The 19,346-nt window shown below is 36.1% G+C and overlaps 1 protein-coding gene across 8 annotated transcripts in view; it reads right to left on the bottom strand.

The window, feature by feature from the left end:
- The window catches only part of STAM (signal transducing adaptor molecule), a 109,294-nt gene that overhangs the window by 58,309 nt on the left and 31,639 nt on the right, over window positions 1-19,346 (bottom strand). For 3 of the 8 annotated variants that reach the window (XM_082742032.1, XM_082742031.1, XM_082742033.1), the window contains one exon: window positions 10,774-10,858. The exons of 1 other annotated variant lie outside the window; for it this stretch is intronic. In XM_082742032.1, coding sequence (XP_082598158.1) covers window positions 10,774-10,841 — 68 coding nt within the window. In that variant the 5' untranslated portion in view covers window positions 10,842-10,858. Of the gene's footprint in view, window positions 1-4,198; window positions 4,322-5,773; window positions 5,814-10,773; window positions 10,859-19,346 lie in introns of all 8 variants that reach the window. 4 more of the 8 variants (XM_082742034.1, XM_082742037.1, XM_082742035.1 and 1 more) reach the window with 2 other exon arrangements.

Raw genomic sequence — 19,346 nt, 5'->3', positions numbered from 1 at the left:
TAAAGAAAAACAGAAAAAAAACGTAAGAAAGTAGGTATTTCTCCTAAGATGAAATGATATGTGACTACAGTACATGAATAAAGTATACAAATGATGTTATTTGGCATTTAAAGAACAAGTTCATGATTCCAAAAGACTTCAGCAGGAAAGCAGGTAAACTAAACACTGAGGATTGATGGAAGAATGAATAACAGTTACTACATACTTAAATTCAATATAGTGATATTTTGAGTTTCCTAGACTATGTTAACACTAAGGTATATATCTGTCAAACACAACACAATGTGATTTATGCATGGAAAAGAGAAGAATCACTCAAAACTTCAATATCAAATTGGCATGTTTTGATTCATGATTTTTAACTTTCAAATAATTGTTCATTATAGGCACTTAAGAACGCAGCACTGAAAAGTGAGGCAAAAACGTAAGATTGAGCGTAAAAACCTAAATTTGCACTTTACCTCTGCTACTACTTTTGGAAAGTCACATTAAAATCTCCGAGCATTAATTTCCTTATCTTTGAAAGGATCTCTGTAGTCACGAGGACTCTATAGGTCCTAGCTATAAAATATATTGTGTTTTTAAAATTATAATAAAATACAAAAGTAAAATCACTGTCTAGGGCCAAGTACAGATGAAAAACGAGACTGAATCACAATCCTACCCTAACTACTAATCCCACTGTCTCCCAACTCATCTTCTCAATTTCCCCCTTCAGGAATACACAGATGTTATAGTACAGTCCACTGATGAAAAAAGAAAATTACTATCAAACAACCAGTTAAAGAAAGACTTCACTTAAATGTGGGAAAAAGGAAAAAATACCTCGTAAGAAACTTTACTAAAAATATTCAAGACTTCTAAGAGAAAAAATTCAATCATACTAAAAGATACAAAGATAAGCTATGTTCTTGGATAGGAAGATTTTATATCATAAAAACAATTTATTCATTTAAAACTAAGCCAATTTATTTTTTTTAAGATTTTATTTATTTCGGGCTCTCTGCTCAGCAGGGAGCCTGCTTCCTCCTCTCTCTCTCTCTGCCTGCCTCTCCGTCTACTTGTGATTTCTCTCTGTCAAATAAATAAATAAAATCTTTAAAAAAAAAAAAGATTTTATTTATTTATTTGACAGAGATCACAAATAGGCAAAGAGGCAGGCAGAGAGAGAGGGAGAGGCAAGCTCCCTGCTGAGCAGAGAGCCCAAGGTGGGGCTCAATCCCAGGACCCTGAGATAATGACTTGAGCAGAAGGCAGAGGCTTTAACCCACTGAGCCACCTCGGTACCCCCAAAACTAAGCCAATTTAAACAGAAATCGTTGTTTTTAGACTAGGCAAGTCAATCCTAATGTTCATCTGGGGATAGTAGAAAGGGAAAGGAGTATTCACAAAAACTCTGAAATCATGCAGAAGCAGCACATGTATATACACATACAAACGGGACCAAAAATAAAGTTCAAAAAATACATAGGGTAATACATACAGGAGTGTAATATATAAAGGCAGTATTTCAAATCAAAAGAAAAAGATGGATTACTCCATAAATGTCACTGGAATTTTGGGTAGCAAGACAGAAAAGAATAAAGTTAGAGCCACGCCTCATACTATATAAGAGGATATTCCAAATAGAGCAAAGATTTAAATGTAAAAAATGTAACCACAGGTACACAGACATTGGGAAACAGTTTGGCAATTTCTCACAAAGCTAACCATAGTCTTCCAAATGATCCAGCAAACATGTTCCTAGGTATTTACCCAAATGAGTTGAAAGCCTAAGTCCACACACGCAAAACCTATACACGAAATGTATTTCATAGCAGCTCTACTCACAGTTACCAAAACCTGACCGGAATCTAGATGTCCTTCAATAGGTGGATGAACAAACAAACTATAATACATCTATATACTGGAATATTATTCAGAAATAAAAAGAAACAAGGTATCAAGCCATGAAAGGACACAGATGAAGCTTAAAGGCATTTTGCTAAGTAAAAGGCATTCTGTGTTAAGCGAAGACAATCTGAAAAGGCTATATATAGGATCTTAATTATACAACATTTTGATAAAAGCAACATTAAAGAAGCAATAAAAAACAAACAATGGTTGTCAGAGGTTAAAAGAGAGGGAGGAGAAGAATGAGTATGTGGAGCAAAGAACATTTTTTAAATGGTGAAGCTCTTCTCTGTGATACTATAATGATAGATACTTATCATTAAAGGCTTGTCAAAATCCATAAAACTGTATAGTACAAAATACGTTTTAATGGGAACAATGGGTTTCTGTTAATAATAGTGTATCAATATATTGGTTCATTACTTATTAACACATGTACCACACAATATAAGATGTTAATAATAGCAGTATGTGAGCAGTAGGGTGGGTACTAGAATTCTTTACACTGTCCGCTCAATTTTTCTATAAATCTAAAACTGTATTTCAAAGTCTACTAATTATGAAACAAAAAAATGAAACCATAAAGAGAAAATGAGTTAATCCCACTAAACCCTTGAAGAGTGTAAGTTCTGTACCATTCAAAATAAGAAAAGACTGATGAATTTACCTGTATAAAAATTAAAAACTCCTAAATGAAAAACAACAAAGTAAAAAAAAAATAATGTAATACACACACACACATACACACAAACTGAAATTATAGACAAGTATGTCCCTAATATATCAAGGACTACAAGAAATGAAAGGATACATACAGTTCACAGAAAAGGAAACAAAAATCTCTTAAACATAGAAAATGATGTTTAATCTTGCGAAGGTAAGAGCCTTTGATTCAATGAAAGACTACCCAATGATGAGCCCAGGGTGATGTATGGAAGTGCTGAATTATTATACTGCACACCTGAAATAAATACAACCCTGTACGTTAACTAACTGGAATTAAAATAAACACTTCAAAAAAACAACAACAATAACAAAGACTGGGACACCTGGGTGGTGCAGTGAGTTAAGGGGTCGACTCCTGGTTTTGGCTCAAGTTGTGATCTCAGGGCTGTGGCCTGAGTCCAGCTCTGCTCTAAGCACAGAATCTGCTTAAGATTCTCTCTTCCTCTGCCCTTCCTTGCCACCCCCCTTTCACCCTGCATATGCTATCTCTCTCTCAAATAAATAAATCTTTAGAAAATCAACCAACCAACCAACCGACCAACAAACAAACAAAAAACAAAAACAAAAACAAAGAGGAGCCCCTTCACCTGTATGCACAGGGTCAAAAGAGAGCCCCAACCACTCCTTCCTAGACTTCCAAGGTTCCATCTGCAAAGGTAAGAAGGAAGTCTTGGGCACCCAACTTTCTCTACTATACAAAGATTGAGAATTTGAGAACACATGCCTATTATTTCTATTTATACCAGTTCCTATGAAAAGCTCCAGACTATCCACCATTAATGAGCTCTACATATGCATTACTTTTCACCTTTTGAAACCTCCCCACTGTGTAGAATTCATAGTCCACTGTCAACAAAAGCCCCAATCCACAATTCTTGGGTGCTACAGAAATCTGGCTCTCCACCATCTTCCAGGGAGGATCTACTCCCACTCTACAGGTAGGTACAAGATATGGGTCTTCTTTGCCCCCTTTACTACTTTCAAATCATTCTCTCATCCTCTTCCTTAAAACAATCCAATTACCATCAAGCCAGACTATCTTCTTACTGCATTTATTTAAAAAACCTTAAGTGGGGTGCCTAGGTAGCTCAGGCAGTTAAGTGTCCAACTCTTGATTTGGGCTCAGTCATTATCATCAGGTTGTTGAATCAGGCTCCATGTTGGGCTCCACGCTAGGCATGGATTGAGATTATCTCTCTCCTTCTCCCTCTGCCTCTCCCTCTTTTTCTCTCTCTAAAAAAACAAAATAACAATAAAAACAAAAAAAAAACAAGAAACACTTCAATTACCCCTTCATCCCTCAATGATTTTAACTCCTTGCTCACTTTCACCCTCTCCAACATTACTCTTGTCTTAATTCTCAGAAATATTAATTTATTATTATATAAGTGATGTTCCTAACATCTTGGCTTCACAACTGCTATCCCACTTTATTAACTGTCATGGCCACATCCTAAACCATGCCATTACCAGTAAGTGAAAACCCTCTATAACCTCAATTTCAAGCATTCCAACTACCACTTCTACTTTTCTAACTCACTCACTCTCTTATACTCGATGCTCATTTAGAGCAACTCACCTGTGTTCCAGCTACTCTGCATCTTTGAAGATCCCAGCACCAAGCATTGTCTCTCTTGCAGGATTTGTGTAGATGTTATTTCCTCTGCCCCGGACCTGCTTTCAGCTCTTAGGTTCTTCTCAACTTTAAAATCATAAAAGTTATCCCTTCAAACTAGTCCTTCCCTACAACATCTAAGTAGGTCTCCCCTTCTATTCTCCACTAAAGCACTCTGATCACTATCGTCTTAGCCTGTTATCTACTTGTTTATTTCTACTTCTAGTAGACTGTCACCACAGCTGATGTCAAAGGCTTTGTTGTCTTACTTCCCACTGCATATACAGAACATGATATCCAGCCAGTACTGTTTTGTCAACTAAAAGAAAAAATGACTGGGATGCCTGATGGCTCAGTCCTTAAGCATCTGCCTTCAGCTCAGGTCATAATCCCAGGGTCCTGGAAATGAGCCCCACATGGGGCTCCCTGCTCAGCAGGAAGCCTGCTTTTCCCTCTCCCATTCCCCCTGCTTGTGTTCCCTCTCTTTCTTTGTCTCTCTCTGTCAAATAGATAAATAAAATCTTTTAAAAAAAGAAAAAAGAAAAAATGAATGATGCAGAGAGAATGAAACTAAAAATAAGTCCACAATGTAAAAAGTTAAAGAGACATGAAGATCAAAATCACACTTTACAAAAAATCCTTTAATTTTACTCCTGTTGGGATTTCCCTAAATTTAAATTATATTTAAACCTAAATATGAATGAGATTCCATTTGTAAACTGGAAAAACCTATACTACCTAGAGCTGCTATGATATTATAAATATAATGTTTCTAAGGACCTTAAACAAGACCTGGAAAATAATAAACCATCAATAAATGTTGGCTATTATTTTTTAAAGAGCACTTGAAACACTTTAAAAATTAAGGCCTATAAGTTGAAGATACAATTACAATTGGAAGAGATGTGTTTCTCTACCTGACTGAAGATGGCTGAGTAAAAGACTACTTTTCCTTTTAAAAAAAAATCTGGAAATATTCTTTTAAACTCCAGTTGAAAAACAGAAATAGTTACAGCCCAAGTTCAAGACAAGACAGATAAAATGAAAAGCATTTTTAGCCAACTCTTTTCCAAAGGTTTATATTTGTATTTTTGACAAAATGACTACCATTAGTTCTTCTAGTTCTACAGGAATAAATCTAATAATCTAATAAATCTAATAATCTAATCTAAATAGATCCCTTAAACAAGTAAAGAAAAAAGTTGTATCGCGTTTTCCACATTCGGTCAACTATATCTCTGTCCAAAGCTAAGCAAAGACAGTTCAGCTATAAAATAATAGCACAAATTAATCTAGATGTCAATTAGAGACCTTTAATTTTAGCTTGTTATTGTGGATAATCAACACCTACCCTCACATTTATTTTTCACATGAGAATATAAGCAAATCAATTAAAACTAACAAACAAAAGCTATTCATTATGTGAAGACATGTTAAAGAAAACTGTTAGCATCATTTTCAAAGTTCTCTTGATTCTAAACAAACAGACTTTTCAGTCCATCATATGACCTCATTGGCTAGGCATTTTTCAGTACTTACTCATACACTGGAATTGCACAGTAAAAGTCATGTGAATATCCTAGGAAGTCAGAAAAAATTTTCAGAATGTTCTTTACAGTTTCAAGTCCAGCATATTCAAACATTTCAGGCTCAGAAAAAAATCTCTAACCTATATAAAGCAAATAGTAACCACATCTACTAAGTTTCCTGAGACTGATATAGTTATTTGTAGTTATTAAGTAAATGATTTTAGTTAATAATTATTATTTAAGTGTGGTAATATTCTACATGCTACTAATCAAAACTCATGTTAAGCTAGAAAATTATTTCTAAACTTGTCAATTTAATGACCAGTGCACTGCTAACAGACATTAAAAGAAATGTATTTCTAAGGCCATCAGGACATATTAATGAATTAACTAATTACCGTGTATATATAATATACTTATTATATATGAATGGAAAATAAATTCATATTTCTGTCAAGAAACAATGCAAAGATACAAAAGGAACAAAAGCAGTTATCTATAGAGGATGGGACAGAAAAACAGGGATAGGAGTTAGAATTGTCCATGTTCATCTTTTCAAGCTGTTTTAATTTTTGAGCCATATAAATATAAATCTATATTTAAATCAAAAAGTACATATTTTATATAAGCATAAGTATTTCCTGAAATCAACAAATATAAATACACTCACACATATGTGCATATGGTTTAAAGAACAGAACAATAAAACTTTTAAAAGAGAAAGAATTAAAGGAACGTTTTTCAAAACACTGGAAGCCATGTTTCTGGGTCACAGTTCTGACTAAATAAAATTTCACAATAATGGCTCCTTTTCTTCCCTTTAAAACTTGAGAATATTTTCCAAACTACAACTCTAAAATAGACGATGCTTACAAAAAAAAGAAGAAGAAGAAGAAAAGGCCAAACAATCTGGAGGGTCAGAGTAAGAAAGGCTTGACAGAAATTATTTTATTTATGCACTAAATAATTCCACAATATACTGATAGTTACAAATCATTTTGATAAAAATACCAAAGCTTACAGAAAAAGAAAAGCTTTTCCTCAAGTTGCCTCCACAATCTCCAAATCCACCTACTTAAATGGATTTGTACATTTTATAAAATTAGATTAAAACCAAATGGCAATCCTTTTTAAAAAAAAAAAATCTACACTGTTGCCTAGTACACAAATAACTTTATGAATGCATTCCAATCTATAACTTCCCTCTATTTCAACCTACCCTACCCAAATCTGTTTCAGGAAAATACACATCACATGGGTATGGTTTCAGGAACACCCTCTCACACCAAGGGCATTTCTCAGTCTTCTCTAAAGCACATCAGGTACCTAGAATACCTCCCTGACAACCTAAAGTAATGTTCAATATTCTTATGCTATCATCAGCAACCCATAACTAAACATATGTATGCAGGTTCCTAGAAAACATAAACCAAATCTCCGCAAGTTCTCTATATAAACTAATTACAAAATGATTTCAAAGATTAGAAACAAACTATGAGTGGTTACCAGATACTGGCAGGGGGAGGGGGTGGTGGTAAGGAGTTGTCTAGTAAGCAGAGTTTTAGTTGGGGATGATGAAAGGTACTAGAAGTGATAACTTCTGATGATAACCCCACAACAATGTAAATGTACTGAATGTCACAAACATGTCACAAAATGTTTAAAGTCATAAATTTTATTCTATATATATTTTACCACAATAAAAATAAATAAGCAAACAAAAGAAGTATTACAAACACCACCATAAGTATCCCACAGTTTACTGTTCACCTGAAAAGCACCTTCATAATTTTCTACTACTAAGTTGATCTGAGAATACCTAACGCAACTGTTATTTTTTAAAAGCGCGGTAATATTAGAATAGTGTCTCAATTATTATTTAATCCTTTTCAAACAATTCTTTATTAACAAGAGCTATGGCAAGAGACTGCATTTATATAAACAAATAAATGCTTAGAAGTTAATTTAATGATTTAAAGGAACTAGAGAACAATAAATGTAAAAGGAGGAAAAATAAGTGGAAGGGAAAAAGGAAGAAAAGAGATAAAGGAAAAAACACAATATAACAAAAAGAACTATACCTCATTATTTAGATCATTAAAGCTGAAAATCCTTCCTAATTCATAAACTTAGCAAAACATCAATTAAAACTCCCAAAAGATAACTGAAATATTAAGGAACATACTGATGAGAAGTATACAGTCTAAAATAAATTTGAAAAAAAAAATTAATCATGTACTAATCTAAATAAATAGGTACTATCAATACAATCTATTGATTCTAGATAAAAAAACGACAAATGGAGGGGGGACGGTGCCTGGGAGGTGAAGTCATTTAAGTGTCTGACTCCTGGTTTCAGCTCAGGTCTGACCTCAAGAGTAGTGAGATCAAGCCCCACATCAGGAGTGTAGAGTTGGCTTGGTTTTTTCTCTTCCTCTTCCTGTGCCCCGCCCCAACCCCTTTCCCTCTCTCTTTCACTCTCAAGTAAATAGATAAATCTTAAAAAAATGGGAAAGTTTTTTAACATTTAAAGGTCATTTTAAATATGAGGCCAATACTGGATGGACCTTATGCTAAGGGAAATAACTCATACAGATAAAGACAAATACTGTACGATTTCATGCACAAGTGGCATCTAATAAAACTGAACTCACAGAATGGTGGGGTGGATGGTTGCCAGAGGTGGGGGGTGGCATGAGGTGAAGTGGGTGAAGGGGGTCAAAAGGTAAAAACTTCCAGCTTTGAGTAATGTAATGTACACCACGGACAGTATACTTACAATATAATATACTTAAAATTTTAAGTACAGTACAATATACTTACAATTTTTATTCCTACATAGCAAATGAGGAAGATAAGATATCCAGTGTGACACAGCAAAGTGGTCAGAGCTAAGATGTGAACCCAGGCAGTCTCACTCCAGAGTCCCATGCTCTCGACTACTAAACTATCTAAACTAAACAAAACTACCACTAAACTGCACAACAAAAATTCACGGACCTTTTCATTCTACAAATCTAAGTCTATCACATAGATATAAACTACTGTAACACACAACAAAATACAAGTAAGAATGATTATGATACAGTGCTTTGAGGATTCACACGACCATAATATGATTTGCTGTAAAGGGGATAAAGAAAGCTTTGTGGAAGAAATGATATGTATATTGGGCCTGGAAAGATATGAGAAAACAGAGACAGAAAATGGGAGAATAAAATACTTCACACTAAAGGAATACAATGACCAGAAGCATAAACTAAGTCAGAAAAGCACTGGCAACTGAAAGGCTTTTGTTGAAAAAAATGGTACTTAGCAGAAAAATAAATGAAAAATAAATGAGTCAGATGCCTAGAGGGAGGACAGACATCTCACTGCAGAAGCCAAGGTAGTAATATGGTCAGAGCTGTTACAGGGCAACTGGATATAAGAAGTGGATAGAAAAGAAATGGAAAGAACCGCCAGGAGGTGAATTCAATAGTCTACCTATGGTAAGGAAGGTCTCAAGTAAAGTGGGACCAACAGAAATAGAGAAAAAGGAAAAGATATACAGTAGCTACTCAAATTCCAATTAAATCAAGGAACCAAAAGGGTCAGAAAGAGAAAGACTCAGTACACTAAAATGTAAAAACAACAAAGGAGATGGATGAGGCCACATTTAGAGGCCACATTTTGGGGAATCTGAAAAGGGCTCCATGTTACAAAAAAGCCTTGACTGAAGGGGCAGAAAGACCCTGAACACAAACAACCCTTGCCTGGTTTGGCCAGGTTCAAGAAGTTAACTGAGAAGACTTTATAATATCAACAGTCTGCGAGATATTTTGGAGACAGACTGACAGAATTTAGCAACAGTATTAATGTGGAGGTGACTCTGAGGTTTTAAGTGCAAATTAAATAATCTTGTCATTAACAGAGATAGGGAACAAAAGAGCGAAAGCAGGTTTAAAGCAAAAAGAGACAGGACTTCAGGTTTCTACATGGTGAGATCAAAGCTTATATAGTATGATACCCAGAAATAATGACGTATTCCCAAGACTAGTGCTACAGTGAGAAAAATCAGAGCTGAAAATACAGATGTCACCCATATAAAGATAAACATAAGTTGTAAGATTTTTTTTTGGAAAAATAAAAAAAAAGAATGTACTAGAAAAGAAAAAAGTATTAGAGGGAAAAAGAAAGGATCAAAGGAAGTTTAAGGAACTTCCTATATTTGGGAGGACGGAGAGTCAAAGAAAGCATCATCAGAAGGTTAAGATTAGCACCACAAGAATCAAGTATGGGGCGCCCAGCTGACTCAGTTGGTGAAGCATGCAACTCTCGATCTCGGGGTTAGAAGTTCAAGCCCCATGTTGGAGTCCCATGTTGGATACAGAAGTTGCTTAAAAACAAAATCTTAAAAAAAAAAAAAAAAAAAAAAGAAATCAAGTGTAACACAGCAGTGTTCTCTAACATTTTTCACAGGGAAGTACACAAATTAGACAATATTTCTATGGCACAAAGGGGTAAATGAGGCTACTAAAATCAGATGTTATTAGCCCAGGAACTAAGGAAATTATTAATCTGTATACCAGTTAATCAACTTGCTGTATTGAAAGCTCTGTATGAACAAAAAGATTTACGCCAAAAAGTTTAAGATTATATTGTCCTGAACTGTCTTTCTATAGTCATCGCTTAGGTAGAATACTGCAGAAATGACAATGAAGAACTGAAAAATAACGATGAAACTTGAGAAATCACTTAACTGAGAAATCACTAACGGTTTTAAAAGTCAGTGGAAAAAGCTAGACTTTGGGAAGCAACTCGGACAAGGGTTTAATTAAAATATCAACATGGTTACCAGTCATGTTACCCTAATTGGTTACAGAGAGTAATTTAAATGGAATGATTCCTCAAATCTTGCTAGCAACAGAAGTCCCTTTTTAAACTAATATACTTTACCTTCTAACTCTCATTTTATTCATGTTAATAAAGAGAATCAATAAAGCTCCTCTGAAACTTTGCAACACTTACCCAGTTCGAGATTGACCGACTTTATCACAAATATCCAAAATGAGGCCCCAATCCTCAGCAGTATTCATCTCACTGGTTGCTTTCTCTGTGTATTATGAAAAGAAATTGCAGAAACATTATTTTTGAAAATCTTTAAGAGGTAAATAATCACATTTAAATGACTAAGTTGTGATAAGAAATCAGAATAGTTGCCAGTAGCCTGTTTAATGAGATGGTCAAGAACATCTTAAAAGGGGTTAGGGGCACATTTACCACCTATTAAAATAATTTTCCCCATATACATTTCAGATGCTTATTACTTAATATTAAGAAATAGCCCTGGAATTTAAGGAAATAAAATAAAAAATAAAAAAAAACAGATGAACATAGAAGGGAAGGGAAAGTAAAAAAAAAAAAAAAGATGAAAACAGACAGAGGCAAACTATAAGAGATGTAACTACAGGGAAGAAATGGAGAGCTGCTGGTGATGAGGTGGGGGGATGGGGTCAGTGGGTGATGGTCATTTAAGGAGGGCACTTGATGAGCACTTGGTGTTATAAGCAACTGATGAGCCACAAAATTCTACCCCTGAAACTAATAATATATTATATGTTAACTAAGTTGAATTAAAATAAAAAATTTAAAAAAATAAAAAATTAAAAAACCTTTAGAAAGGGAAAAAAGGAAATAGGCCACTGATGGGACACCTGGGTGGCTCAGCTGGTTAATCATCTGACTCTTGATTTGGGCTCAGGTCTTGATTCAGGGCCCTGACATTGAGCCCCATGCCTAATTCCCCACTCAGTGCAGAGAGTCTGCTTGTCCCTCTCCCTCTGCTCCTCCCCCCCACACTCCCCTCAAATAAATAAATAAATAAAATCTTAAAAAAGAGAAATAAGCCATTGATACTTATTTATAAAAAAAAAACAAAAACAAGAAACTACATACAGGTCTACTCCCTTCCCAACGAAGAAAGAAGAAATACTTTCACTATCAAGTAATTCTTAACTTTACCTGCCAATGAAGAAACATGACAAGGCACAAATCTCTACCAAAATGTTTCCGGTAATTAACTAATTATATGATTTTGTTGATTTTCATGTGTGACATGGGAAAGGAGGAAAACGAAAAGAAACTAAGCTTTAACTGAGTATTTTCCATTAAATAAAAACTTAACAGAGGCACCTGAGTGGCTCAGGGGGTTAAAGCCTCTGCCTTCAACTTCCTTTTCATTTTCCATAACCAGAAATAACACCAACAACCAGTACCACAGATCTAAGCTGAAACAGACAAACTGCTGAAGGCTAAGTGTGCACAATTCTGGAAGCTAAAATCCAAAAGGGCCCAGACACAGGGGATTTCCCACATTTTTGTAATTTTATTTTTATGAGCAGGATCTCACGGTAATATCAGAGAAAACTTTCTATTTTTCAGCAAAGGGAGGAGGACAATAACTATTGTGAGATACACCAGAGCATTCTCTTCTTAACAAGGCAACTTGTTAAGCACCTGACCAACTAGGGTTTTACCAGAGATTAATCCACCTGGGGTAAAGGAAATGCCCAACTCCAGCCTGTTTCACCCTTCCATATATAAGGGGAATACCCAACTTCAGCTCAGCTAGTCATCTTCTCACACCTAAGAGAGGGGAAAAACTGAGAAGCATGTGAGAAATTCACACCATACGAGCAGAGGCTCACTTTAAAAGACTGAGAGCGGGGCGCCTGGGTGGCTCAGTGGGTTGACCCTCTGCCTTCAGCTCAGGTCAGGTCTCGGGGTCCTGGGATCGAGCCCCGCATCAAGCTCTCTGCTCGGCGGGAAGCCTGCTTCCCCTTCTCACTCTGCCTGCCTCTCTGCCTACTTGAGCTCTCTCTCTCTCTCTCTCTCTCTATCAAATAAATAAATAAATAAATAAATAATCTTTTTAAGAATAAATAAATAAATAAAAGACTGAGACTTAATCACCACTATATATCACTTCCTACCTAACGCCTTACTATTGTGCTATTAAAGGATGGTGGGTTGTTGTTGTTGTTTTTGAAGGATGGTGTTTCTTTTATCAGTACATCATGTCTAGCTTTCAGCAAGCCACATTATAAGGCAAAAAAACACAATATGAAGAGTAAGCATCAGAACCAGATACACACATGACAGAAATGTTGGGGTTATCAGATGAGAGTTTTAGAAGCTATAACTAATAACACTAAGAGCTCTAATGGAAATAGGAGATAGCATGCAAGAACAGATAAAGAAAGTGAGCAGAGAAATGGAAATTCTAAAAAAGAATCATAAGAATCATAAAGAAATACTAGAGATCAAAAATGAACACCTGTGACGCACTCAACAGCAGACAGAAACAGCTAAAGACTCTCCAGACTTGCACATGTATCAGTAGGAACTTCCAAAACTGAAAAGTGAAGGAAAAAAAAATGACCAGAAGTAAAACAAAAACAAAAACAAAAACCTAGCAACAGATTATCTAAGAACTGCGGGAAATTACAAAAAGTAATAGACAGAAGAAACAGAATACTTGAAGCAAAAACAACTCAACATTGCCCCAAATTGGTGGGAGACATCAAACCACAGGTCTGGTGAACTCCAAGAATACCAAGCACAACAAGTACCAAAAAAAAAAAAAACCACTACACCTCGGTATACCATTTTCAAACTGCAAAAAATCAATGCTAAAGAAAAAAAGGGGGGGAAAAAAAGCCAGCAAAAGAAGAACCACCTTACCTATACCGGAGCAAACATAAGAATTACATCTGACATCTCAGAATGCATGCAACCAAGGAGGAAATGGAATGAAGTAGTGTTGAGCAAAAATAACCACCGACCTATTACGTACCCTGTGAAATTACTCTTCAAAAGGAAAGAAGAAATAAAGACTTTCTCAAACAAAAAACCATTAAGGAAATTTGTTGCCAACAAACGGACCTTGCAAAAAAAAAAATGTTTAAAAAAAAGTCCTTCAGAGAGAAGAAAATGATATAGGAGGTGTGAGTTTCCACATAAGCGAAATAAATGACAGCAAGGATCTCAGGAACAGGAGAGAAGAACTAGGAATATTTTGTTATTCATTTCACTTGTCTGCACTACCAATGAAGCGGTATAATGTTATTTGAAAGTGGATTTGGACTACTTCTAAATGTACATTGCAGACTCTAGAGCAACCACTAAAAACAACAAAAACAGAAATATAATTAATATGCTACAAAAGAAAAAAGACTGAATCGTATGAAACGCTCCATTAAAAGCACGAAAGAAAAGAAAGAGTGGAAGAAAAAATAGGAACAAAGAACAAAGGCTACAACTAGAAAACTGTAACAGATATGGTAGATACTAATCCAACAATATCAATAATCAGTTTAAACATCAGTGGTCTAAATACAAATATTGCTGGAGTGATCAAAACACAAAATGCAATTCTATATTGTCTAGAGGAAACCCACTTTAAATATAAAGACATACATTTAAAAGTAAAGAGATGGAGAAAGATAACAATGCTAACACCAATTAAAAGAAAGTGGGAATAGCTATATTAATTTCAGACAGAGCAGATTTTGGAGCAAGGCAAGTTTTCAGGAATAGAGGCATTACATAAAGCAAAGGGGTTAAATCTGCAAAAACATGTACATGCCTAACTACAGAATGTCAAAATAACAGTGTCAGAAAGTAACAGAACTACAAAGATAGGGGCACCTGGGTGGCTCAGGTTATGATCCTGGGGTCCTGGGATGAAGCCCTGTGTCGAGTTCTCCTCTTCATGAGAAGCCTGCTTCTCTCTCTCCCTCTGCCCGCCACTCTGCCTGCGTGTGTCTGCATGTGTGCACGCGCCCTCCCCCTCTCTGTCAAATAGATAAATACATAGACAGACAGACAGACAAAATCTTTGAGAAAAAGAGGAAGGAAGGGAGGGAGGCAGAAGGGAGGGAGGAAGGGAAGGACAAATCCAGAAGGCAGAAAATCACTAAGGACACAGACAAACTCAACACCATCACTCAACTGGATATAATTGGCATCTATAGACTATTTTACCCAACAACAGCAGAAGACACATTCTTTTCAAGCTCACATGAAATACCAAAATACATCACACAGCCATAAAACACACCACAGCAAATGCAAAAGACTAGAAATCGTACAATGTCTGCTTATAGACCACAATGGAATTAAACAAAAAATTAATAACAGGGGCGCCTGGGTGGCTCAGTGGGTTGAAACCTCTGCCTTCGGCTCAGGTCGTGATCCTAGGGTCCTGGGATGGAGCCCCGCATCGGGCTCTCTGCTCCGTGGGGAGCCTGCTTCCTCCTCTCTCTCTGCCTGCCTCTCTGCCTACTTGTGATCTCTGTCGGTCAAATAAATAAATAAAATCTTAAAAAAAAAATCAATAACAAAGAAATAGTTGGAAAATCACAAAATACATGGTGATCAAAAAACACACTTCTAAATAATACACAGGTCAAGAAAGAAAGCTCAAGAGAAATTTTTAAATATTTTGAACTAAACAAAAATGAAGGTACACATATAAAAATTTGTAGGACAGGGGCCCCTGGGTGACTCAGGTGGTTAAGTATCTGACTCATAATATCAGCTCAGAGCTCAAACTCAGCATTGTGAGTTCAAGCCCTGTGCTGGGGTCCACACTTGGCATGGAGCTAACTTAATGAAAGAAAGACAGAAAGAAAGAAATTGTAGGATATAGTTGAAATCAGTGCTTACTGGGAATTCATAGATTTGAATGCATACATTAGAAAAGAAAATCGGGATGCCTGGGTGGCTCAGTTGGTTAAGCAGCTGCCTTCGGCTCAGGTCATGATCCTGGCGTCCTGGGATCGAGTCCCACATCGGGCTCCTTGCTCCGCAGGGAGCCTGCTTCTCCCTCTGCCTCTGCCTGCCATTCTGTCCACCTGTGCTCGCTCTCTCTCCCTCTCTCTCTGATAAATAAATAAATTTAAAAAAAAAAAAAAAGAAAAGAAAATCTAAAATCACTAACATAGGGGCACCTGGTGGCTCGGCTGGTTGGGCATCTGGCTTTGGCTCAGGTCATGATCCCGGGGTCCTGGGATAGAGCCACCATCGGTCTCCCTGCTCCATAGGGAGCCTGTTTCTCCCTTTCCCTTTCACTCTGTGCTGTCTCTCCCTCTCTTGCTCTCTTTCAAACAAACAGACAAATAAATAAATAAAATCTTTTAAAAAATTAAAAATAAAATTGCTAACATAAGCTTCTAATTTAGGAAACCAGGAGAATGAATTAAATCCAAAGTAAGCAGACGAAAAGAAGTACAGCAGAAATCAGTGAAATTGCAAACAGAAAATAGAGAAAAAATCAACAAACCAAAAGTTGGTTCTTTGAAAATATCAATAAAATTGACAGATGGTTGAAAAGAAAAAAAGAAAGGAAGGAAGATACAAACTACTAATATCAGAATGAAAGAGAAAATATCACTACGGATCTCATGGCCATTAAAAGGATATTATATGAACATTAAAATGGCTCAGTGATATTGATGGGATCATGGAAACCTCCAATTTACAGCCAATCAATAGGAAGCATAGGACATATCCTGATCTTTGACTAGCATCCGAAGTCGACACTAAGGGCAGTCTTATGGGACTGAGCCCTAAACCTGTGAGATCTGACACTTTCTAGTTAGACAGATAGTATCAGAAGTGAGTTAAATTTGAGGGACACTGGTCACTGTCCACTGAGAATTAGAGAACTGCTCAATGGTACTGGGAAAACACACATTAGAATTATGAACTCTATGCCCACAAATGAGATAACCTAGATAAAATGGATCAATTCCTTGAAAAACGCATCTGTCAAAATACAAAGATAGACAATCTGAAGAGGCCTATATCTATTAAAGAAATTAAACCAATAATTAATAATCTTCCAAAACAGACAGCATCGGGCACAGAGGTTAATGGTAATTTCTACCAAACATGTAATGAAGAAATTATACCAATTATCTACAATCTCATCTAGAGGACAGAAGCAGAAAATACTTCTGTTCTATGAGAGCAACATTACCCTAGTACCAAAACCAAAGACATTATTAGGAAAGAAAACTATAGATGAACACAGATGCAAAAATCCTTAACAAAATATTAGACAAAACAAATCCAACAAAATAAAAAAAGAATTCTAAATCACAACCAAATGGGATTTATCTCAGGTAAGCAATGCTGGCTCTGTACTCAAAAATCAATAAATGCAATCCATCTCATCAACAGCTAGAGAAGAAAAATCACATGATCTTATTAAAAAACTCAGAAAAAGCATCTGACAAAGCCCAACAACTCATGATAAAAATTCTCAGCAAACTAGGGATAACAAGGAACTTCCTCAAGTTGATAAAGAACATCTACAAAATGTCTACAGCTAATATTTTTAATGGTGAGAAACTAGTACAAGTTTACCACTAAGATCAGAAACAAGGCAAGGGTGTCTTCTCGCACCATACCTTTTCACCAGCATACTGGAAGTCCTAGCTAATGCAAACGTATGAGATAAATACATAAAAGGTGCAAAGATTAGGAAAGAAGAAATAAACTTGTTTTTCCTCACAGATAGCATGTTCATTTATGTAAAAAACCCAAAAATATCAACAAGAAAAAACTGGAACTAAAAAATGAGGGGTGCCTGGGTGGCTTAGTCAGTTAAGCCTCCAACTCTTGGTATTGGCTCAGGACATGATCTCAGGGGCTGGAAAAGACCAGCCACTAACCCTGCTCAGCAAGGAGTCTGCTTTCCCTCTCCTTCTCCCTATGTTCCTCTCCCCTCACTCCTGCACTCTAAGTAAATAAATAAATCTTTTTAAAAAATGATTTTGGGGGTGCCTGGGTGGCTCAGTGGGTTAAAGCCTCTGCCTTCGGCTCAGGTCATGATCTCAGGGTCCTGGGATGGAGCCCCACATGGGACTCTCTGCTCAGCAGGGAGCCCGCTTCCTCCTCTCTCTCTCTGCCTGCTTCTCTGTGATCTCCGTCTGTCAAATAAATAAATAAAATCATTTAAAAAAAATGATTTTGGCAAAATTGTACAATACAAGGTTGACTGTAGAAAAGTCAGCAACTTTCCTATATATTAGTAACAAACAACTGTAATTTTAAATTAAAAACACAATGCCATTTACATTAGCACTCAAATAAAATACTTAGGTATAAATCTACAAAATACATATAAAATCTATATGAGGAAAACTACAAAATCGTGATGAAAGAAATCAAAGAATTAAATAAATGGAAAGATATTCCATGTTCATGGATGTCTACTGAAGCTTTATTCATAATCACCAAAACTTGGAAGCAAACGTGGTATCCTTCAGTAGGTGAAGGGATAAACTAAGGTACATCAAAACAGTGAAATATTATTCGGTGCTTAAAAAAAAAAAAAAAAAAGAACTAACAAGCCATGAAAAGACAAGAAAACTTGAAAACTTTAGAGGCACATTAAGCAAAAGAAGCCAATCTGAAACGTTAAATAATGCATGTTTCTAACCATATAACATTCTAGAAAAGTAAAAATTAATTAATTAATTAATTCAGTGGTTGCCAGGGGTTGGAGGGAGGACAAGATGAACAGGTGGACCACAGGATTTGCCACGCAGTGAAACCATGCTGTTTACAATGGTAAACACGTTGTTACATATTTGTCAAAACCCTTAGAAGATAAAACACCAACAGTGAATGCTAATGTAAGCTATGGACTCTGGGTGGTGATGATGGGGATATCTGGGTTAATAGATTATAACAAATACACTACTCTGGTGCAGGATCCTGATACTGGGGAAACTCCTGCGTATGTGGGGATAGGAGAGATACAGGAAATCTCTGTACCTTCTGCTTAATTTTTATGTGTATCTAAAACTCTTCTAAAAAATAAAGTCCATTTTTTAAAATAAAGGAATTAAGCAACTGTGTGAATGCTGATACCTGCTGTTCAGAAAAGAAACAAATAATATATTATATATTAATAAAAAATTAAAATTAAAAAAATAATTAGTTAATTTAAAAAAAAAACAGGGTTAACATAGAGGGCTGACTGGTATTCTTTCTTTCTTTCTTTATTGACTGGTATCCTTTAAAAGGGTTGTTTATGCATTGCCTGGTGTATGGGAACTTAGATTTAGGGAGAGTTCTCACCATTCTCAGAACTTAAAAACTGGCCCCCTATGTCTAAACTGGTTGTACAGACAATATGGTTTATACTGAATATGCTTTCTTTGTGAGAGTCTGGAGTTCGGGTACTTGCCAAGCAGAGTACGCCTTACAGGATCAGCTCTCAAGAAAAATCCAAAGCACTGAGTCTAATGAATGTCCCTGGATGCAACATTCCACACATGTTGCCACACCTCTGCCGGGGGAATTAAGCATGTCTTATTTGGAAGACAGTAAGCATGTCTTCACTGGAAGAGGAGCCAAGGAAGCTTATGCCTGGTATTTCCAGACTTCACCCATGTGCCCTTTCACTTTGCTGATTGCACTTTGAGTCCTTTCACTGTAATAAATCATAGCTATAACTATAACTGAGTCCTGTAAGTCCTGGGGAATCCTAGAACTGGGAAAGCAGGGGAGTGTTCTTGAGGTCC

This window comes from Mustela nivalis, assembly GCF_964662115.1.
Source record: "Mustela nivalis genome assembly, chromosome: 7".
Classification (NCBI taxonomy): Eukaryota; Metazoa; Chordata; class Mammalia; order Carnivora; family Mustelidae; genus Mustela; species Mustela nivalis.
Note: the sequence above shows the minus strand (reverse complement) of the source record. Positions and strands in the feature narration are given on the sequence as shown.